At 65.7% G+C, this 22,071-nt stretch overlaps 1 protein-coding gene across 1 annotated transcript; it reads left to right on the top strand.

The window, feature by feature from the left end:
* Positions 1 to 221: 221 nt before the first annotated feature.
* Positions 222 to 16,348, top strand: UBAC1 (UBA domain containing 1). Its single transcript, XM_045846474.1, has 10 exons — positions 222 to 523; positions 3,786 to 3,906; positions 4,930 to 5,003; positions 8,997 to 9,104; positions 10,196 to 10,298; positions 10,557 to 10,665; positions 11,292 to 11,511; positions 12,422 to 12,508; positions 13,239 to 13,377; positions 15,795 to 16,348. Exons 1-10 carry the CDS (start codon positions 386 to 388, stop codon positions 15,908 to 15,910), a joined length of 1,215 nt encoding a protein of 404 aa, XP_045702430.1. The 5' UTR covers positions 222 to 385; the 3' UTR covers positions 15,911 to 16,348.
* Positions 16,349 to 22,071: the final 5,723 nt, after the last annotated feature.

Below are 22,071 nucleotides of genomic sequence, written 5' to 3'. Positions count from 1 at the left end.
GCAATGCGCAGACAGGCAGGTGCCGCAAGAAGGGAGCGACAGGAGAACTACAACTCCCGGGAAGCTCCGGGCGCACACTCTGACGCATTTCCGTCTGTGCCTCCTAAGAGAACCACATATCCCGGCATGCCCTGGCGCGCCCTGTGACGCACATCCGGCGCAGAGGCTCTAGCGCGCCCCCGGCGGCTCGGCGGCGGAGCTAGGCGACAGTTCAGGCAGCTGCGAGTGACAGGCGGCCGGCCGACCGAGCCGGGGCGGGGCGGCGGCGGCCCGCGAGCGAGCGCGCGGTCGGCCTGGCCCCGCCCCCGCCCCGCCCCGCCCGGCCTGCCCGGTGACCTTCAGGGCGGCGGGCGCAGGCCCGGGCGGCGGCGGCGGCGGCGGCGCGATGTTCGTGCAGGAGGAGAAGATCTTCGCGGGCAAGGTGCTGCGGCTGCACATCTGCGCGTCCGACGGCGCCGAGTGGCTGGAGGAGGCGACCGAGGACACGTCCGTGGAGCAGCTCAAGGAGCGCTGCCTCAAGCATGTAAGGCCCGCCGCCGCTCCAGGCCTCCGGCCCCCCACCCTCCGCCCGGGCCGGGGGAGCGCCTCCCGCCCCTTTTCTCAGGCACCCCGCTTTTCTCGACCCCCAGACCCGGGCTCCGGGCTCCGGGCTGAGTGTTTTACGTTCCGCCCTGTCGCCGAACTTCTACAGCCCGGGAGGTCGGGGGAGGTTGGGAACCGGAGGCAGGGAGACGCGAAGTCGCCGCGCGGAGCTGGGCCTCCCGGTTTGCCAGCATTTGTGCCTAATTGCTGCTGGGGTGAGGTTCCGGGTTCTCCAGCAGCTCCCCCAAGGGCTGGGAGTCAGTGCTGCGGAAAGAGGGGACCCAGAGCGGGGAGGTCACTTGCCCTTCCCTGCAGAGCCGGCCCCTTGGAGCCGTTTCCTGCTGGCTGGCGTGCCTGCCGGGACCTGGCTCGGCCGCCGCCAGTGCCTGCCCCAAGGCTGGAATCACTTAAAATAGTGTGTGCTTTCCTGTGGCCTTCGCGTGGGTAGGTGCGTGGGTCCAAGGAGCAGGATCTCCGCGTGGAGAGACACTTCTTAAAGTCGATTCACGTGAAACGCTCCTCGTCCAGTCAGCTCCTTAGGTCGCTGGGTTTTGGAGCTAGTCCTTGAAGGCTTTATCTCCGAACTTCTCGGCCCGGTAAGGTGGGGTGGCATCTGCCCGTGACTCTGGCTGCCTAGAGAAACTCTATACTTGGCTGGCTGTCAGAGTTTAGGTCGAAAGAGCCCTGAGCCGTTCAGGGTGGATCCCACGGGTTAAGAAGTCACACGTATCTGTACTAGTGTCAAGGTGCTTCGTGAAAATAATGCTAAGGGTTCTCTCCGAGGACGAACTTCAGTGCCGGTGACTGCCCACCAGGTGGTTCCGAGTCACTTTCGTGAGTGTGGTTCTGTGGGCAGGTCTGTAGCCCCCGGGGCGGGAGCAGTGCTGCCTTGGCCTTCCTGTTCGTTCTCATCTGGGAGGGGGGGCTCCGTGCTCACTCTCGAAGAGCAGGGACGTTTTGGCCACTTTCTTGGCTTTCTTCTGACCCCAGTCGGTATGGCTTCCCCCTGGGGACAACCACAGGACAGTGCTGGTGGGGAAGGCTGGGGACTCCTCGAGGGTGGGCTTGCAGCCACACGTCCGGGGCCAGGCTCCTAGTGGGCCCCAGGGAAGCCGGGGGGTCAGGGGAACGGGGGGAACGCGTGGGCAGTCCAGACCTGCGGGGACGTCCCCCTGCCCCACCCGGCCAGGGCAGGCTTGGGGAGTCTGGGGGCAACTCACAGTGGTAGGGATTTATGTGACTGTTCTGGTGTTAGCTTACAAAGGAGAACAGGAAATGAGAAGCGTTTCATGGATCCACAGATGCTTGCACTTGTCGTTAATTTGGCAGCTCAGCGAGATGCTGATTACTTTGTTTCTGATATTGAGTATTCCAGCCGGTGTTCAGATGTATCATTTGGGAATTTTCAGGCGTTATCCTACTTTAGATGGAGATTGTCCTCCACTCTGCGGCCTCCCCGGTGTGGAGGGTCTTGCCCCAGGGGCATCTCGCACCCAGAGAGCTGGCTTACGGCGGGGGCCTGAGAGCTGAGCCGTCAGAATGCATTCCCGCCTGTGCCCGCCTGTGCCCGCCTGTCAGAGGCCTCGGGTAGCAGAGGGAGGCTCGCGTTGTGCGCTGGAAAGTCCCCCTGGAAGCCAGTGCCCAAGTGTCCTGCTGCGGCGGCCGTGCGGCCGGCGGGTCTGAGCTCCCGTTCTTCCAGGCCCCCCATCACTCTGAAAGGAGATAACGCCGTTGTTGCTGCCCCCTCTGGTTTTACACAGGTGGGGGTCACCGTGGTGGTCTCCAGCCTCCCTCAGGTGGGCGTGCAGGAAGGGACACAGGGGCCCGTCTTGTGTGAGGTTGATAGGAGTTGGTTGATATGATTTTGAGAAAACAGCGCTGTGGTGTGCTGGGGTGTTTCCGTGTCTTGCGGCCCTCCATAGCATTGCAGCCCCTGGCATGGCGCCTGCTGGTGTGGCTGGGGGCATTTCTCAGGTCACGTGAAGGTGTATCTTCAGGTGACAAGCTACATCCCGTGTCAGAGGAATCCCAACTCTGTTGTGGGGAGGAGGCTGGTCCGTGGGCGTGCGAGCCCCGCTGCCCGGCCGTCGGCTCTGTGGGGCACTTCGGGGCTGTACCCCGGTTTGCTTGAGATTCTGCTGAGAGCAGAGAGGCCCAGCGAAACCCCGGCCGCCGCGTGGGTGACTCCCACGCGGGTTTGCCCTGGCACACCGGCGGCGTGCTGCAGAGTGCGGGTGTTTTCAGGAGCCGGTGCGAGTGTTGTCCTGGGAAACCTGCTTCGTGGACTGTGTCCTGAACTTGTCAGACCAGCTGGCCGGCACCTCTGTAACTGGAAGAAGCACGCCCAGTATTTCTGGGAGCAGAGCCGTCGTCGAATTCTAGGGGAGAGGCGGGTGGTTCTTGGCGCTGTCGAAGCGGTGGAAGTGTCACCTGCTGCGGGTGACCACCCCCAGCCCCCGCCCGTCTCGCCCGTCTTGTGGGCACACGTGACGGCCCCCGCAGCCCCCACGACCCCTCTCCCTGCCTCGGCCTCAGACAGCTGCACATTGCAGCCTCTCCTGAAATGCCGGGCTGAGGGGCGAGGGGCGTGCTGAGGTTTCCTTTCCTTCTGGGGAGAGCCGTGTGCGCTGCTGTCTCTGAGCCTCCGCTGTGGTCAAGGAAGGTCGCTTCCCGTGTGGTCTGTCTGGCTCAGCACGGGACCCCGGGCGGGGGCGCATCCTGAGTGTGGCCGCAGCTGCCCTCCGGTCCAGACAGCGCTCCTGCTCTCGGCCGCCGCGCGGCCGGCAGGTGCTCAGAGCGCCCCGGGACCGGGGACCGGAGCCTGGCCACCGCTTCCAGGTGCTCGTGCTCTGCCCTCTGGGGGAGGGGTGCGAGGGGCGAGGAGGGGTGCCCTCTGCGTTCGGAGCCCAGGCTGCAGGCGCGTCTGTGGGTCTCACCTGAAGTGTTCGGGTGCGCCCCACGCGGCTCAGCCCGGGTCTGGCTCAGGCGGGTCGGTGGGCAGATCGCTGGCCGAGGGGACCAGGGTGGTGGCACTTCCTTTGACTTCTGTCACCGGCCAGAACTCTTGGATCTCCTTTATGCCTTACTTCTTAGTCAGTGAGAAAAGCCGTGATCTTCCTGGTGTGGCCTGGGCTGCCAGGTTCTCTGTCGCCACTGCTACGGTTTTTTCTTTTCTGTCTTGAAATACTCAATTTTCTCCCCAGTGCGCTCATGGGAGCTTAGAAGACCCCAAGAGTGTAACCCATCACAAATTAATACACGCTGCGTCGGAGAGGGTGCTGAGCGACACCAAGACCGTCTTGGAGGAGAACATCCAAGACCACGGTGAGAGCCTCCCAGGCAGCGGTGGTGGGGCTGGGGGCCCAGGGTCAGGGCGCCCACAGTGCGAGCGCGAGTTTGCATGGGGCCTGAACGAGAGACCGGGTCTCCTCCCTTCACTAAAGCACACGCAGCGTGCGCGATGGAGTGGCCGTGAGGGCCGGCAGAAACTGAGATGCACAGGCAGCGTCCAGCTCAGGAGACAAACGTGAACTTTATTCTCAGTTCTGTTTCAAAGCGAACCGCAGGTCTGCAGAGCTGCTTCGGGCTGCGGGGGGCCTGCAGGGGCGGTGTGGGGGGCTGCGGGGGCAGTGGCAGCAGTGGTCTCAGACGCCCCGGGAAGGCGCCCTTCCTGCGCACGTCCCTCCCAGTTTTCTGTTTGGGGCGGGAACTTGGTTGTCCGTATCTCATTCAGAGGATGATTTTGATTCTGGGTGCCTTAATTAATCTGTTTGGAAAATGCCAGAAGAGGCGGAACCAGGGGCGAGCTGACCCCCACTCCCCAGACTCCCACATGGCCGTCGGAGGGGGTGCAGATTGTCCGGCTCCCCCAGGTTTCTGGACAGCCATCAGGGCTGGGCTGCGTGTGCCTTCTGGGTCGCCGCCCCCTCTGGTAACCCCACACCGGCTCTGGCCACGCCCGGAGTCTGCGTGTGAGCCGGGGCACGCGGACGTGGGGGCTGCGGGAGGGGGGGCTGCTGCAGATGCCCCGTCTGGGAGGTCCCCCCAGGGCCCTGCTCTTCTGGCCTGGGCTCGTCCAGCCGTTCGTGGACATAAAACAATAACCAGGTTTTTTTTTAACTTTTGTTTTTTAAGATTTTATTTACTTATTTTTAGAGGGAGAGAAACATCCATGTGTGGTTGCTTCTCACACACCCGCTGCTGGGGACCTGGACTGCAACCCAGGCAGGTGCCCTGACTGGGAATCGAACCGGCAGCCTTTTGGTTTGCAGGCTGGGACTCAGTCTGCTGAGCTCCACCAGGCAGGGCGAACAATACGCCGTTTGATGTTTTTTTTTTTTTTTCCAGATGTCTTATTGTTGGTTAAAAAGCGAGCTCCGTCTCCGCTTCCCAAGATGGCTGACGTCTCAGCGGAGGAAAAGGTGAGTTTCCGAGTCCGGAGCTGGAGGTCTTTGCTCGTAAAAGCCGCCCTTGGAAGCCCTGCGGGGGCGGGGACGAGCGCCCGGGGTCACTCGGGGGCCCCGGGAGACCCGGCTCTGTGCTCAGGCCCGGGGCAGAGAGGAGGAGCTCGAGGTGCTGTCGTGGCGGGGCCTGTGCGTTGTGCCCTGACATGCTCGCTGCGTCTGCCCCCGAACCCGTGCGGACAGACAACTCAGGGCGTTGTCGCCGCTGACGACGCCCCACAAAACAAGGAGCAGGCGCACGGGGGGGGGGCAGCGAAGGGCACACTCACCCCTCACCTCGGGGGGCCGGGGTGCGGGTCCGCGTGCACTGGGCGAACCCCTGGGGGGCCTGGCCGCCCGTCTGGTACGGGGCGGAATCGGGGCCCTGGGATTCGCGCTCCCCCGCGCTGCCCCGCCAGAGCCCGGAGTCCGCGCTCGCGCCCGGCCGCCCCGAGAGCTGGGCGCAGGAGGCCGCGTGCCCGCTTCCCGTCTCACAGTGGGGCCCAGGCTGCGCCCGGGGCCAGTGTGCCGCTCTGAAGGGGCAGCCACGCTAATTTTCCAGCTGTTCCTCTCGCATCGTCACACGTGAGATTTCTTCCCCACGCTCTGAGGTGCTGGGGGGAGCGTTCACCCGAGAAAGCAGGCCCCCCCCCACCGCTGGGCCGGGGCGGGGAGCGTGAGGCGCTGCCTCCGTCTCTCCTGGGGCCCGCGGCCAGGGCTGCCCTGCTTATCTGCCGCCCCAGCTGGCCCGGCCCGGGCTGCTCGGCCCATCTCGGGAGCACAGACCCGGGCCTGCCCCTGCCTGCGCCTGAGTCGGGCCCCGGAGCTGCCCCACGGGGGCCTCTGGGTTGGACGGGCCCGCTCCACCTCTGCCAGGCCCTCCGCCCCCGCAGCCCCCTCTCCTCTGCACGCGTTTGCGAGATGCACGTCGTCGTGAGATGTTGATGCCTGCTTTCGTGAAGCGTGAGTTTTAAGTGAGAGTAGTATGTGTATTCAAAAAGCCAAGTAATACCATAAATCTTTCAGTAAAAGTGGGTAGCCGCCTCTCCCCACGTGCCCAAGCACCCTGAAGGCAGGCGACCCACAGACCTCTTTTCACAGCCCCGTGGACAGCGCTCTCCCGAGGTGTGCGGGGCACTCTCAGTCCTTGGTCGGTGCTGTCGGCTTCTGGGCGGTCTGGGCACGGCCCGGCCCCGCCCCCGCCCCCGTCCCGCCTGGCCCCGCCCCTGACCCAGCCCCGCCCCCGCCCCGGCCCCGCCCCCGCCCCGTGTTAGGTGGTGATGCTGGCCAAAGAAGAGCTCAGAGTCCCATCGGTGTTACCGTGTGAGTCTTGTTTTCCGCTCCGAGTAAAGCGCGCCAAGGTTATCCTTTTTTACACAGCTTCCTTTTTCCTTACCGCCTCATCGTTTTGTTTGGTTTCTACGGGCTTACCACTGATGTTTTTCAAAATCTTCACCAGAATTGGTAAATCCCTCTGAAAACAGGGTCCCAGGCACGAAGCCCTGCCAGGTCCCATGTCTGGGAGACCCCGCCCGCACCCCCCTCCCAGGTCCGCCTGCTCCAGTCGCCTGCAGGCCCGGGCAGCCCGGGTCCGAGCCTCTGGTTCCTCCGGGTCTGCGTGCGTGTCCTGTTGCCACCGGACAGTGCCGCAGGCCGACTGGCTGAACAGCAGGCCCCCAGGCCACTGGGCCCGCAGTCCGGCCGCTCACCGGCCGTCGCACGGGGTCCCGGGAGTGGAGGCCCGGGCCTGGCAGGTCTGCGTGCTCCCCCGGAGGCCCTGGGAGAGGGTCCGCTCACGCTCCTCCAGGGGGTCGGCAGAACTTGCTTCTTGCAGCTGAGGGGCTGAGGGGCTCGTTTCTTTCTTTCTTTCTTTCTTTCTTTTTTTTTTTAAAGATTTTATTTATTTATTTTTAGGGAGGGAAGGGAGAGGGGGAGAGAGAGAGAGAGAAACATCAATGTGCGGTTGCTGGGGGTTATGGCCTGCAACCCAGGCATGTGCCCTGGCTGGGAATCGAACCTGGGACACTTTGGTTCCCAGCCCACGCTCAATCCACTGAGCTATGCCAGCCAGGGCGCGTTTCTTTCTTTTTAAAAAAGATTTTATTTATTTTCAGAGAGAGGGGAAGGGAGGAAGAAAGAGAGGGAGAGAAAGGAAACATCAGTGTGTGGTTGCCTCCTGCACGCCCCCATCCGGGGACCTGGCCGGCAACCCAGGCATGTGCCCTGACTGGGAATCCAACCGGCAACTTTGCGGTGTTTGCAGGCCGACACTCAGTCCACGGAGCCGCAGCAGCTGGGGCATAAGGTGTCGATGTCTTGTTGGTTGTCCGCGGGCTGTCTTGTTTGCTGCCCTCAGCTCCTGGGAGTGCCATGTGCCTTGCCATACCCCGCCCCCCCCGGCCATGTGCTCAGAGGCAGCAAAAAGATTTCTCCTGTGTGGGTCCCTCCGGCCGGAACAGCCAGCCTGATTGGGTCAGGGCCACCGAGGGCCACCTTTCCTTAAAGTGGGCCGAGCCAAACAGTGTGACCCACCCCCGGAGTGAACGCAGGCGCTCGCAGCCCAGGGACCGCACAGGCGGGACTGGGGGCAGACCGGGGGCCCGCCGGGTGCGCCAGTGTCCGGGAAGGTGGGCGGTGTGGAGGCCCCGACGTCCGGTCCGTCTGGGCTAAGAGCGCTGGCGGCTGCCCCGCGTGACCGAGGCCTTGGTCCGGGTCTGCCGGGTTCTGGGGGGCGGGTGGGCGGGCAGCTGTGACCGGCGTCCCCCGCAGGCCCTCCCTGGGAGTCGCTGGAGCTCTGCAGTGTCCCGGCTGCCTGGCTGGCGACGCGGGAGGCTCCTGTGGCTGAGCTCTGGAGGTGTTCTGGCCTCTCTCCTCCTCCTGCAGCGCCGGCCCACGGGCATCCCCACGGGCGTCAGGGCCGACTTCGCCTTCCCGCTCCCGCCCCTCTCTCTCGCTGGGGCTGTGGGTTTCCGTGTCTCCCCATGGGGCTCTCCCCTCAGGACGCCTTGCAGTGCCCAGCGAGCCCCTGCCTCTGCCGTGGGCACCGTCTCCTGGCCGCGGGCGCGCGTCTCCTCCCCGCACCTCCCTCGCTCCCGCGGCCGCTTCGCCGGACCCGTGTTGTCCGGGGTCTCCCTCCGCCCTGGCCTTTCCCGCGCCTCGGCTCCCGGGCTGCCCCGCCCCACAGGGAGCCCCGCAGGGCTCACGGGTCCTCTCTGCCTGGCAGGCGGGGCTGCTGGCGGCTTGGCCGTGGGACAGAGACCTGGTACTTGCGCCGTCCACCCCACGCTGGGAGCCACGCACGCAGGGCCTGGCCTCGTCCTTGGGGGTCAGGGCGGCGTCTCTGCCTGCCGCGCCGGGGCCTCCTGGCCCTGGTGCTCCCGTGGCTTCCTCCTGGGCACCGCTGGCCAAGCAGGTTGCTACGGGGCACCATCCCGGCCCCCACTTCCCCCAACCTGGCAGGATTCCCTGCTCCAGCCTGGTAGTTCCCAGGGTGGGGTGGGGAGGGTCCGCTCCCTCCCAAAATTGGTACCTTCACTTGGGTTTGTTTCCTGTCCCGGCCTTTTGTGCTGGTCAGTTTTCTGCCATCTTCATTCCTTTACCAACACTTTAGTGGGGGCGGGGGGGCATGCTTCCGGCCTGCCTGGTGTGACCGCTCGCTTGAGTCCCTCTGAGGTCGGCCCGGCCTTGCCCTGGCCCGGCGGCCACTTCCCGGGCGCTCCCCCTGTCCGCACTGTCCCCTGTCCTGCGCCGCCGCAGTCTGCTCACGGAGGCGGGGGTGGCGGGGGTCGCGTCCCGAGCAGCCTGTCTTCTGCTCCTGGGGGTGTGCACAGAACCCTCCGGAACTGCCCCCGCCCCGCAGCTCGAGGGGAGAACCGACCCTGCCCGGGTCGGAGCTCTGCCCGTTCGACTCGCGGGCTCCCGCCGCTTGCCGCTCTCGTGTTCCTCTCTCACTCTGGTCCCGTTTCTGCGCAGAAAAAACAGGAGCAGAAAGCCCCGGACAGAGACGCCATCGTCCGAGCCACCGCCAGCCTGCCCTCCTGCAACATGGACCGGGCCGTGGCCCCGACCAGCATGAGAGACGTGAGTGTGGGGGAGGCCTCGCCGCCCCTGTCGCCACGGGGGCGGGGGTTTGGGGATGGTGCCGTCCCTGCGGGGCGCAGCCCCGAGTCCTTGAGAGAGTGGGGGAGCTGGGAGGGAGCTGGGGGGAGGGAGGTGGGATTCCACGGACTCCCTGCAGCTTCCCTGTGGACCTGCGTTTCTCGCAGCGAGGGGTTTTGGCGGGTGCCTGAGGGCAGGGCGGGAGGGACGGGTGCACCGGGCAAACGTCAGCGTTGGTCGGAGCTCGGCAGAAACCCGGGCTGACCTCTGACGTCTGCGGGGCTCCTTGTTGCTCGGTCACCTCGCTTTGGACGCTGCAGGGGAAGGGGCGGAGCGTTCCCGGGGGCTGCCGGGGACTCGCCCGCACTCGGGGCGCCTGCTGGGCAGGACAGGGCCACCCCCACGTTGTCGGTTCCCGTCGGTCCCTGTCCCAGCTAAGGACTGCCATGAGCCCTGCTCCCGGGGAGCAGCAGCCTCTGCAGGGTCTCTTCCAGACAGTTCTGTGTTGGCTGGGCACCATGTGCATGTCCGCCCCCACGTGGGGTCTCTCACACGATGGCCGAGGCTGGCTGTGGCCCAGGGGGGGCAGCTGACTCCCACTCCCACCCATGGCGCAGGGCCGGGTGGGGGTCGTGCCCACTCCACCCCGCAGACCCTCGTCCCTGGTTGAGAGGCTGGATGCCTCAGCAGACGGGGCTCAGGCGGTCACCTTGTGGCCAGGGAGGGGGAGAGGCCGCGTCTGCAGCCTGAGGGCAGTCTGTCCTCAGCTCTTGGCTTTCTCCGTGGGGCGAGGGGTGTCACCAGGGTGCTCTGTGTCGCCGGTCACAGGGCTGTGTGTACAGCCCTGTGCACAGCCCCTTCCCCGCCCCGCCCAGAGCCCCCCCCCCCCCGAGACGTGCTCCCGGCCCCCCTCCCACCCTCTGCCTCCTCGGTGGGTCTGAGGCTCCCGCGTGAGGAGCAGCACAGTCTGGCTCGCTGCCCCAGGGAGTGGTGTGGGGTGTGGCCGCGGGTCCCACTGCCCCCGGCGGGCACTTGGTGAGGTGAGGCCCTCTCCCCCTCTCCCCATGCCGCAGTTCCAGACGGAGCTCCGGAAGATCCTGCTGTCCCTCATCGAGGTGGCGCAGAAGCTGCTGGCGCTGAGCCCCGGCGCCGTGGAGCTGTTCACCAAGGCCAACGGTACGCGCGGGCCCGCGGGCGCCTGCCCCCACAGCCCCGAGGGTTTCTGCTCTCCCTGGACCGGGGCCCGCTGCTGCTCGCCCCGCTGCTCCTGTTGCGGCGAGTGTGGGCGGCCTTGCCGCCGTCCTCTGAGGTCCGGCGGAATCGCCGCACGCGCCTGCTGCTCCGGCAAGGCCCTGGAGCTCCCCGGGGGCTGAGAAAGCGTCCCCGCGGGCAGCCCTGCCAGGGCCCCTCAGCGGCCACGTGTCTCCCCCGCAGCAATGCTGGACGAGGACGAGGACGAGCGAGTGGACGAGACGGCTCTGCGGCAGCTCACGGAGATGGGCTTCCCCGAGAGCAGAGCCGCGAAGGCGCTCCGGCTGAACCAGTACGTCGGGGCTGCCCTGCCCTCGGCGCGGGCGCCGGGGCTCGGTCTCGTGGGTCTGTCCCGCAGGTGACGCCCCTCCATCCCGCACCCCCTGACTGAGGCGTTTCCAGTGTGTGAGCTGTTTTCAGGAGGCCCCTTCAGCGCGAGTCCCGGCGGCAGCGGCACCGGGCATCTCGGGGGGCGGGGGGCTGCAGTCACTCGCCCTGCTGTCCCTGGGGCCGGTGTCAGACGGGACTTGGGGTGAGGCCCGCCCCCCCCACCCCCAGCAGGGGCGTGGCCCTCTGCAGGTGTGTGGCTGCGGTCACTGGTCTCTGTCCTCGCTCGGACCTGAGATGACCTGCCAGCCAGAGGCTGGGCAGTGGCCACGGTCTTCTTTGCTGTGCTCCCGACCTCAGTGCTGGGCTCCCTTTGCTTCCAAAGCCGGTTTCCGTGCTCCGGCCCCGCCCCGGGGCAGCTTGGGGCGATGGCCGGAGGGTCGCATGTACCTGTGTGGAGAGTTTCCTCGCGGGGGCGGCGGCTCGAGCTGGGGAAGCCGCCAGGACCGCAGTGGCGCTTCCTGGGGTGCGAAGGGAGTCACGGGCCCTCGGGGACACCCCGAGAGTCCGACGGCCCCCGCTGTCTCCCAGCATGTCGGTGCCCCAGGCCATGGAGTGGCTGATCGAGCACGCGGACGACCCCGCCATCGACACGCCCCTCCCCGGCCAGGCCTCGCTGCGCGAAGCGGGGGCAGAGGCTCCGGCCGAGGCTGCCGCCGGCTCCAGCGAGGGCGATGAAGAGGCCAGGGATGAGCTCACCGAGATCTTCAAGAAGATCCGCAGGAAAAGGGCGTTTCGGGCTGACAGCCGGGTACGTGGGAGTGGGCCCGGGTCCCGCCGGGTGGACCCGCCGCTGGTCGCGTGAGGCTGCGTTGCCTGAGCCGGGCCACTGGCCTCGGGCTGAGCCCGCCAGCCCTGGAGAGCGACAGGGCTGGGTGAGGCCTGGGGCTGACTCGGATCCCCGGCGTCCAGTTCCCAGTTCTCCCCTGGGTGTAGGGAGCTGTGTTCATGTTTCCCTCTGAACAGTTCGCCCGCTCGCCTGCCACCTGCCGAGGAGCTCACGGCAGGTCTGGGCGTGGCGCAAGCACCTGTGAGCCGTGGGGGCTTCTGGGGGCGCCACCCGGAGGCTGGGCTGCTGCACCGCGTGGGGTTGCCTTCGGGGCTGGGCAGTCGTGGGGCCTTCGGGAGGAGGGACCTACAGCCTCGGGCACCTCTGGACGCACGTGGCCCGCTCTTGCCGTCACTGCGTTTGTGACGCTTCGCTCTCCTGCTTCCCGCTCTGCCCCTTCACGAGGCTTTCGCGCTCCGCGGACGCTGTCCCCACTGGAGGCCCGTTCCCCGAGCTGGCAGCGTGCCAGTTTTGGTCCTCACGTCCCGGCGCTGCCGGTGCAGCTCGCTCGCCCGTGGCCTGTGTTTCCGTGGGAAACAGGTCCCACGTGGCCCGCTCGTTCAGCACCCTCCCCGGGTGACTCACAGCCGGTCCTGCAGGTTGGGCAGGACCTGAGACCAGGGGCCACCTCCCTACAGTTCATCCTCGCAGGGCTGCTGGGTGGGCCATGGTGTGGTCGGAGCCCCGCCCCGAGCGCCCCCCGCCCCTGCAGAGGCACGTGCTGTGTCCAGCTCCTCCTCTCTTGTTGTGTTCTCGGGCTGGGGCGCCTGGCGCTTCGACTGCCGCCGCGTCCCGGTGCGCGGTGTTAAGGGGCCTGTGGCTTCCCCTGCAGGCCGTCATTTCCCTGATGGAGATGGGCTTCGAGGAGAAGGAGGTGATGGACGCCCTGCGCGTGAGCAACAACCAGCAGAGCGCCGCCGTGAGTACCGGCCCGGCCCGGCTGTGCGGGCGGGCGGGCGGCTGTTCTGCGTGCGGGGGACTCATGGGGGGGGGGCGTCCTGCATCCGGTGACTGTGGTAGACGAGCCACTATTTTGCGTTTGAAGTGAGACAGTGGAGTGGATGGTTCACATTGCATAACCTTTTTTAAATACGAAAGGAATTCGGGGCTCTCTTTCCAGAAAAGTACGTAGCCTCTGAGTGTCTCGTTCGTTTACTTCCTCAGCTGACTTCCCAGCCGAGTCCCAGGCTGTGAAGGCATGTCCGCTGCCGACAGCACTGCTCGGGGCTGTGCTCAGTGGGGGGCTGGCGACGGCCCTCCCCCCCACCCCCAGAGCAGCGGTCACACGAGTGGGACAGTGCGGCTGCGCTTCAGACCATTCTGGATGCGCCCGACGCGCTGTCACAGGGACTTTCACACCCAGGGCTCCTTCCACGGGACGGAGCCCGGGGCCTGTGCTTGTCCGAGTTCCCTGCAGTCTGGGCCGGCCGTGCGGCTCCCTGCTGAGTGCCGGGGGAGGCTGCGGCCCGCAGCGGAGCTGCAGCACCGAGAAAACCGGGCGGCGCTTCCTGCCCAGGCAGCCTGCTCCAGCCCCTGAGTCTGGGCAGCGTTGCCTCCGGTTCAGGCCCCTCCCAGTCAGAGCCGCGCCGTGCCCGATGCTGGTGACGGTCCAGAGGCACCGACGGCCGCCTGTCGCTCTTGCCTTGCAGTGCGAGTGGCTGCTGGGAGACCGCAAGCCCTCCCCCGAGGAGCTGGACACGGGCATCGACCCCGACAGCCCCCTCTTTCAAGCCATCCTGGACAACCCCGTCGTGCAGCTGGGCCTCACCAACCCGAAAACCCTGCTAGGTGAGTGTGTCTCCTTCCCGTGTGCCAAGGCGGGGGGGCGGGCCACCCAGAGCGCGCAGGGGTTCTGAGGGAGGGAGAGACACCGCGGCCGCACGCCCAAGGCTGTCCCCGCGCGCACGGCGGCCTCCTCCGTGTGGCTCCTGCCCGTGTGGCGGTGGGGCCGCACACGCTCCCGTGCGACGACGGCCCCGGGCGCTCTGGGGAGCCAGAGCCGGCGGGCACGGCGGGCAAGGCGGGCCCGGGAGAGCCGCCTGCACGTGAGTGGGGCGTGCCTGGGGCCCGGGAGGGACTTCCTCGTCATCTTTTGCCTATGAAGTATAAGATACGTACAAAAACATATAACAAGATACACAATTTCAACTTAAAAAAAATAAACCAATGAGTATGTGTGTGCACCTACCGTTCAGCTTTTTTTTACTTATTTTTTTTTATTTATTTTTAGAGAGGTAAGGGAAGGAAAAAGAGAGAGAGAGAGAGAAACATCAATGTGTGGTTGCTGGGGTCCATGGCCTGCAACCCAGGCAGGTGCCCAGACTGGGCATCGAACCAGCAACCCTTTGGTTTGCAGGCCGGCGCTCAGTCCACTGAGCCGCACCAGCTGTTACCATTCTAGATGGAGTGAAACACTCATTATAGGTAGTTTGGGAAAGTGCAGGAAGAAGGAAGCACCAAGGAGGTGTCGCCTCTCCCCCCATCGGCGGGCCTGTCGCTGTTCGTGAGCCCTGCGCTCTGACGTCACACTGGGGGCCCGTCCTCCCGTCCTCCCCTGCTCCCACGTCGGCGCGAGGGTTCCCAGTGGGCGCGGGGGCTGCGTCCTGCGGCGAAGTGACACATGGCGCCGCACACGCTGCTCGCCTGTCCGTAGCCACGGGGGGGTTCTTCGTTCCGCTGCCGTGGGACCCGGGGCCGCGGCACAGCTCTCTGTCCCTGCTCCGGGAGCAGCTCGCGCCCCAGGGTGAGCGGCCAGATGCCAGGCGGCCAGGCGGCAGCGTGGGGCGTCTGAAGTTCTGACGACACCCCGCAGCGCGCTGTTCCTGTGACACACACGGTGTGTCCTGCCGCCCTCGTCGTAGCGAGCCGGACACGTTTGTGCTGACCACGTGCACCTCTCTGCCACGCGTGCCCCTGCGTGTCTCGTCTGCGTTTCCACGGCGACGCCAGTGCCAGAGCGCTGTCGGCAGCTCCCTCCCCCTGTGTGAGGGCTGTCCGTCCGCCCCTGCTGGTGGCCGCAGACCTCTCCTTTGCCCCTTCGTTCTGCGTGGCGCTGTCTGACAGGCACGGAGTGAGAGAGACACGCAGGGGAGAGCCCTCCCTCGGGTGGGGTCCACCCGTGTGTTTTCACACGGAACTCCGTTCCCGCCTTCCTGGTCCCCTTCCCCGTGCCGGGGCAGTCTGGCTGTTTGCCGGGCGGAAGCGGGGCTGGCTCCCGGCCCCGTCTCGGGAATGGCCCGCCTTGGCTCCTGGCGTCCGCGAGGTGGCCGAGCTTCGTGTTCCGTTCCCCCGCGTGCCGGGCCGTCTTTCTGGGCTCCCTTTCCGACCCTGCTGCCTGGTTGCCAGAGGGTTTCAGTCAGCAGGACCCCGCTGATTGTGTTCAGGCCGCGAAGCTTCTCCGCCCCACGCGGCCCCCCGTCGCTGGGGCCTCCTCGAGGACATGCTCTCCATGGAGCCCGGGAACAGGGCCACCTGCCCGGGGTGGGGGAGGGCGGGCGGGGTGACGGTGACCGCGAGGCCCCCCTGCCCGCGAGCCAGGGCTGCTGGGGCTTCTGCTGGAGTGCACCCGTGGTTTTTGGGAAGACAACTTGGCAAAACTGTCCGGAAAATCAGAGTTTTCGCTGTGAAGTTAAGTTCTTAAGATGGAGCACCATGCGTTTCCCCGTGGGACGGCATCGTGTGCACGGCTGGCCGCCCGGTCGGGGTCGGAGGCGGGGTCCTGAGCGAGTCACCGCCCGGACTGGTGGTGAGGCTCCTGACAGCTGTCGCCAAACCGCCTTCCAGAACCGGCGTGCGGGGGACACACACGGGTGTGTCGCTCACTGCAGAGCTGGGGACACTGTCCTCGACTTAGAACTGACTTGACGAGCAGATCAGACATTGTGGGTTGTGGGCAGCAGGGGTCTCCGTGTGACCGGGCCGGCCTGGCCCCACCTCCACATTAAGAAGCTGCGGAAAGTCCCTTCAGTGCACACGTGTGCATGTGCACGAACGAGCGTGCACGTGTCCATGCTTTGTGCGCACATCATGTTTCCATGTGGGTGTGCGCCTGTGTGTGTGCGAGTGCACACATGTGCATGCTGGGTGCCCACACCATGCACGTGAGAACATGTGTGTGTGAGTGTGTGCATGCCTTTGTGTATGTGTGCCCGCGCGCGTGTGGAGGGCGTGGCCATCCCGTCAGCCTGGCTCTGCTCTCCCGGCAGCGTTTGAAGACATGCTCGAGAACCCACTGAACAGCACCCAGTGGATGAACGACCCGGAGACGGGGCCCGTCATGCTGCAGATCTCCAGAATCTTCCAGACCATGAACCGCACGTAGGCCGTGCCAGCACTCCCGCTGCCCCCGTGGCCCGCCAGGGGGTCGGTCTCACATGCACCTGCCTGATTCTCATGCAGCTGTGGGGACAGCGTGCGGGCTCCGCTGGACCGAGGAGGGGACAGGCCAGGGCTGGAGGGGATCCTGCCCGGACCCCGCCCCCGAGCCCGCCCTGATTGTCCTGCTTCCATCTTGCGGCTCAGACACTTCTGTGGGCTCGCGAGAGGTGCGGCCCCGCCTCCGACAGTGTTTACAGACGGTGGTTCTGGCGGGGGCTCCCCCAGCGCTGCCTGAGTGGAGCCCCAGGAGCCGCTTGCAGAGCCACCGGCTGTCAGCAGACGGCACGTCCCGGTCCGCGGTGTTCGCGTCCAGCTCTCTGGGCCGAGTGGGGGACTCGCAGACGACCCTCCTCCCATGAATAAACGCTCCTTTCCTACCTTCTCCGGCGGTGTGGGGGTGATTCTGACGCCCGACTCTGACACCCCGACACCGCGTCGGCCAGGCCCCGAGTTCTCGCCGGCGTGGAGGGAGCAGCGGTCACCCGAGCAGGTGCCCACACCCGCCCGAGTCTCCAGTGGTGCGGCTGGGGCACCGCCAGACCGCTGCCCCGCCTCCGGCCGCTTAAAAAAAAAACTACCCGTAATTTAGAATGAGAAAGAAAGTTAACCACCCCCACTTTTTTTTTTTAATTCTCATTATTTACTGCTGAAAGGAGTTGGTTGTCAGACGTTTTTTAAGCTCCTCTTTGGGAGCGGCCCCACCCGCCTGACCTGCCGCCGAGCTCAGGGCTCGCCCACCTCGGCCGGGGGAGGTGTCGGAGGAGGACGCTCCTTTCCACCGAGTGAGGTTGTTGCACTGTTCTTGAGACCCAGACTTAAGACTCGGGGACAGAAGGCCGAGACCCACGTCTTCCCGGCCTCACAGAGACGGAAGTGCCCCCCCCCGAGCTGCGGTGCCAAGGGCTCTGCACGCTGCTGCCTGCTCGTGTCTGTCTCCTCCTCCTCTTCGGGGACTGTCCTTCGGGGGGGCACCCTCCGTCCAGGGGGCACCGTCCCTCCAGGGGGCGCTGCTCCCAGCAAAGCCACTGGTGGGCTTGGGGCTCCGCCCTGCGACCTCCCTGAGAGCAGAGCCACGCGGGGCGGGGCCTGGGGGGCTCTGGGGTTTTCAGACTCCGACTCCGTGGAGACGCGAGGCTGGTGGGGACAGGGTTCCGGCCTGGCCCCCCAGCGAGACAGGCACGTGGGCGCCAAGGTCAGCGCTTCTCTGGCAACTGGACGCAGTCAGAGCAGTCGGGACCGTGGGCCGTGGTTGGAGAAATTCTGTGCCTGTCACACACCGGGAAACCAGTTCCGGCCTTGGCGGCCAGCCCCACTCGGACTGATGCGCGGCGGCCCCGGCAGCCCCCACCGCCGGGCTGCGGCCGCCCGGCTTCTCCTTCCTGTGCCCAGACCAGGGACTCGGGAGCTGCCAGTTGGCACCCGGACCTGGAACCGCTCCCTGTCACCTCCATGTTGCCATCTGCCACCCTCTCAAAGTGGCCCCGGGAGACGCAGGGTTTGGGGCCTGGCGGCTGTTGGAATGTCCCCCAGAGTGGCCGTCCCTGCACACTGCCCCATGGGAACTGAGGGGCTATGTTAAGTCAGGTGGGCCCCGAGGAAGTAGGGGTGTCCACCCGGGCCAACAAAGGCACAGCTCCCAGCTGCCCGGGCACATCAGCAGAATGTATCCTTTTCAAGAGCATTTGGCCTCCAGAATTCAGGGCTCGGTGAGCGGTTCTGCCCAAGTCCCTGCGTCCCAGGGGCAGCTGGGTGTGAGTTACTTGGGGACCCTCTGGCCAGAGCTGAGTGTTCCAGAAGGTGCCGGCCCTGAGCACGGGGCAGGGAGACCCCAGCGTGGAGTTTGGGGTGACGGGGACTGGATGCATGAGCCGATGTCCACGCCGGGGGGCCCCCCATCACTCCATAGGGCTGGACCCCAGGCCGGCTTGGGGCTCTGGCAGCAGTGTCCAGTTGCTCCGTTGCCCGGTTGCTCTGTTGCCCGGTTGCTGGCCGCCCGACGGTGCAGGGCCGGAAGCCTGCAGCACGAGGACACGGGGCAGGCTGGGGGCCCCGCAGGGGGAAGGAGCCCACGCTTGTCTCGGAGAGGAGCTCGGGGGAACCACAGGGAAGTCCCAGGCACACCCGCCCCCAGGAGCCTGCGGGGGCGAGAGGGACGGCAGGGAATAGCCGGGACCGAGGGGGCCCGGGTCATGGTGGACGGGCTAATCTGGAAGGTGGTCTGTCGCGTGGGGAGGAATGGGCACAGTCCCTCTCTCCCGGGAGGGCGTGCGTGGTGGGTGCTCCGCTCCGGCAGGCTCTTTGAGCCCTGGGCGGGCGGGACGGGGAGCAAGGCCGGGCCTGGGGTCCGGCTCCAGGCCCTCACATCTGGTGACGCTCTCGGCTCCTGAAAGGCTGATCTAACATTCAGGTTCACACACAGAAGCCAGCCCCAGGGACAGCAGGTGCGAGCAGGTGGGTCAGGGGTTGGAGCCCCGGACGGTCATCGTGTGTGTCCCACGTCGTCTGTGCTGAGGTCCCTCACACAGTGTAGGCAACTGTCAGGGTTGCATTGGGTCCCTCCCCAAAGATGCCGGAGTCGAAAAGCCCAGGACCTCAGGACGTGACGGCCCTTGGAGATGGGGCTTTCACAGAGGTTCCGGTGGGCCCCGATCCCACACGCCCAGGAAGGAGGCAGCCAGGCGGACACAGACACAGGGCCAAGGTCTGTGCAGATGCGGGCAGAGAATGGAGTGATGCACCACAAGCCAAGGGAGGCCAGGACCGCGACAGCGCAGAAGCTGGGCGGGGTCTACAGCCATGTCCCTCAGCCTCAGGAGGGACATTGGGACACCTGATGGAGAGGGCATTTGCGGTTTAACAGGCACCAGCATCCCTGGGGACTCACTGTCCTGCCTCTCGCCTCCCTCCATAGTCTCAGGGCGCAGGCGACCCAGCAACGTGTGTGGCTGATGCCACAGCCGGGGCCATCAGGAGCAGGCAGGTGTGTTCACAACTCTACCCTCCAGGTGCCTCGTCCTGGCGGTGTGTGACATCCCGGAGCCTCCTATCCTCCTCCCGTTAAAGGAATACGGGGGCAGCCAGCCTCTGGTGACTCCAGCGGCCCTTCCCATTGCCCACCCGGAAACATGAAAAACAACTCATTTATAAATCCCCAAGAAGTGTGTCACTGGCACCTTTAAAAGGGTACAAAATGAAGCTTGCAGCCTTAACATGCACCCTCTCCTCCAGGGTGCCGGCTGGGCTGGCTCTGTAAGGGGCTCCCGCTCCCAGGAAGGGTGAGGAGGTGCCGGGTGCCAGCCAGGCACAGGGGCGGCCTTCGGGCAGGCCCACCAGCAAGGGTCCCAGGGGTGCACGGGTGTCCTCAAGCCCCGTGTCCTCCGAGGGGCTGACACCATCCCCAGGGGGTGAAAATCCCTTCTCCCTGGGTGGGGGGGGGCGGAGGGGAAAGACATGCAAAGAAGTACAGTGGTCCTCCACAGCCCAGCCTACCCAGCAAGTCTCCCCTCGGGTTCAGCTTCTCTCCCGACAGGGAAATGAAATTCTAATTAATTAGTTAGTTATTCTTCCTGGGGCAGTGGTGATGAGGGAGAGGCTGGGAGAGAGCCCCTCCCAGTGGGCCTGGGAGCACTCAAGGCCAGACATCAGGGCGCCATGGTGTCTGGGTGTTGGCCAGACCCAGGTAGGAACGGCCGGCCCCCCTGCGTGCATTCGGGGTGGCAGTTTTCACTGGAGATGCCCACTGGTTTCTCCCAGGAGCTGGTTAGCTGCGGGACCCTCAGGTCCACGGTGACTTGGAGGACGGAGCCCCTGCTGGCCAGGCCACCCCAGGCCAGGTCTGCGCCCGGTTCTCCTGCTGCGTCCAGGGCTCGCCCTGTAGTGCTGGTGTGCCGCAAAGCTGGTGAGCGCCCCGCTGCGCCCACCCACAGCGAGCACCCGATCCCACTCGGACTACTCAGAGGTGACGAGCATTAGACAGGTCTAGCAGTGAAGCTCCCGGACCATGACCCACAGGGGCCTCAGCCGTGGGTGTGCGAGGGAGGAGCACATGGAAGGGTGGCCAAGGAACAGCATGGGCTGGGCCAGCGAAGAGGGGGCAGGACCGAGTCAGTCCCTGGGAAGCTTTACCAATGGTGGGTAAAACTCGCTCATCGGGGCCAAGTGGGGGGCTCCTCCAGCCAGCCCATGGGCTCTTCTCTGGGCAGCGGAGCTGCTGAGGGCTGGCCAGGCTGAGGCTGGTCTTGGAGCTGGGGCTGCATAGTTGGGTCCTGGGTTCGATTTGTTCTTTTAATAGGTTATATTTTTTTAGAGCAGTTCTGGGTTTACAGAAAATTCGAGAAAATCCCACGGATTCCTTGCCTTCCTCCCGGTCCTGGTGTGGCTTCCTGTGTCACTCACAGAAGAGGTCAAAGGTCCTGCTGTGCCAGAGCTGCCCCCTCCTCCCCTACTCCCTACCAGTGCCTCTTCATCTTGGGTTCCTAACTCAGTGGCTTCCCTATTTCCTGCATATTAGGCACCCCTGTCTCAGGGTTCTGGGTCTGCCGTGCCCTGTGCCCACAAGACTGCCCCCCAGATATGCCCCTGCTGGCCCTCATTCCTTGTGGGTCCCAGCACTCCTGCCTCCCTCTCCCACAGGGTGACCTGCTGCCTCCTGTGCTGCGCAGCCGCCATCAGGCTGTGCCCCCGCCTGGCTCTGCAGGGCAGGAGCCCGGGGGTTTGCATTTCGCTCTCTGCTGTGAGCCAGGGAGGCTCATGATGTGTATACGTCACTTTGTAATCCGGAGTCTTCTTCCCCGGTTAGGGTAGCTCCGTGAAGGGGACGCAGGTAGCACCTTAAAACGCTCTGGAGGCTGGGTGCCAGGCTGGCTGTCACTTCCAGGACACCTTACTCAGAGGCAACGGTTTCTTCCTGCTTTCCTCTGGGCCACAGGTGGCAAACACAAGGCCCCTGGGCCGAACCCAGCCCTCCACCTTGTTTTATCCAGCCGGGCACCTCGTTTCTACCTGGCGGCAGCACTGACTCTCTTAACTGTTAAGGAGTAGCTACATTTATTTAGTTACACACAGCCCTAAAATTACATTTGTCCCTTTGAAGGCAACCGCAAGGCTGATGAAAATGAGTCTGAAAATGAGTTTGACATCCCTGCTCTAGGCCTTGAATTTTTGGACCCTGGTGGAGGGCACAGGAGCCAGGAGCCCTTTCTGTTTGGCTGTGAGGTCCTCCGATAAACGCCACGCGCACCCGAGGTTTAACGGTGTTACAATTACCAGCTGAACACAGACCCTCGGATGCCGACTCTGTCAGGAAGAAGCCAGCCCCTTCCAGGGGCTACCTCTGAGGCTCAAACCTACGGCTCCGCTTGGGAGGACAATGCAGTGTGTCCGGGCCCACCTTTCCTGGTCTGTGCCCTGGAGGCCGTGGTTAGTGACCGCTTGGGGCGCTCCCAAGCACAGCACGCTCCAGACCGGCCCAGGGGATCCCCCAGGCTCTAAGCGCTGAAGGGGGAAAGGCGACAAAGTGCTCCGAGGGTGTTTCCCTGACTGCCCGCGCGGCTGGGTAAGGGTCGGGGAGGGACTCTGGAAGCTGCTCTGGGGAGGGGTCCCCGGGCTCTTAGCCCCGTCGTGGGAGGGGCCGTCCCCTAGCTGTCAGCGCGGCTGTCCCGGAGGGGGAAGCCCCGGGAACCCCGCGGCGGCTCTGGGGTGGAGGGTCGCCGTCGTACTGTGCTGCGGCTGGGCCCTCAAGATCCCCCAGGGAGGTAGGGGCCTCCGCGACGGGCTCGGCTCCGTCGGGCAGAGGCTGGGGCCTCTGGTCCTAGTGACAGGGAGAAGGATGCACCGCCAGACAAAGGGCTGCTGCGGGACCCCCCGGGCCTGTCCGCCCGCGCCGCCGGCACCGCGCGACCCCGCGCCCGGCACCCGCTGAGAGGGGCGGAGTCTCGGACAGCGCCCACTGCGCCTGCGGAAAGGGGCGGGGCCGGCGCGTGCCAGAGGCGGGGCCTCGGACAGCGCCCACTGCGCCTGCGGAAGGGGGCGGGGCGAGCGCGGGCCGAGGGCGGGGCGGCGGCCCACGCCCACTGCGCCTGCGCCGGACCTGGGCGGTGCGCGCGC

Source organism: Phyllostomus hastatus, unplaced genomic scaffold, assembly GCF_019186645.2.
Source record: "Phyllostomus hastatus isolate PE091 unplaced genomic scaffold, TTU_PhHast_1.1 phas_contig_495, whole genome shotgun sequence".
In the NCBI taxonomy this organism is placed as follows: domain Eukaryota; kingdom Metazoa; phylum Chordata; class Mammalia; order Chiroptera; family Phyllostomidae; genus Phyllostomus; species Phyllostomus hastatus.
Note: the sequence above shows the minus strand (reverse complement) of the source record. Positions and strands in the feature narration are given on the sequence as shown.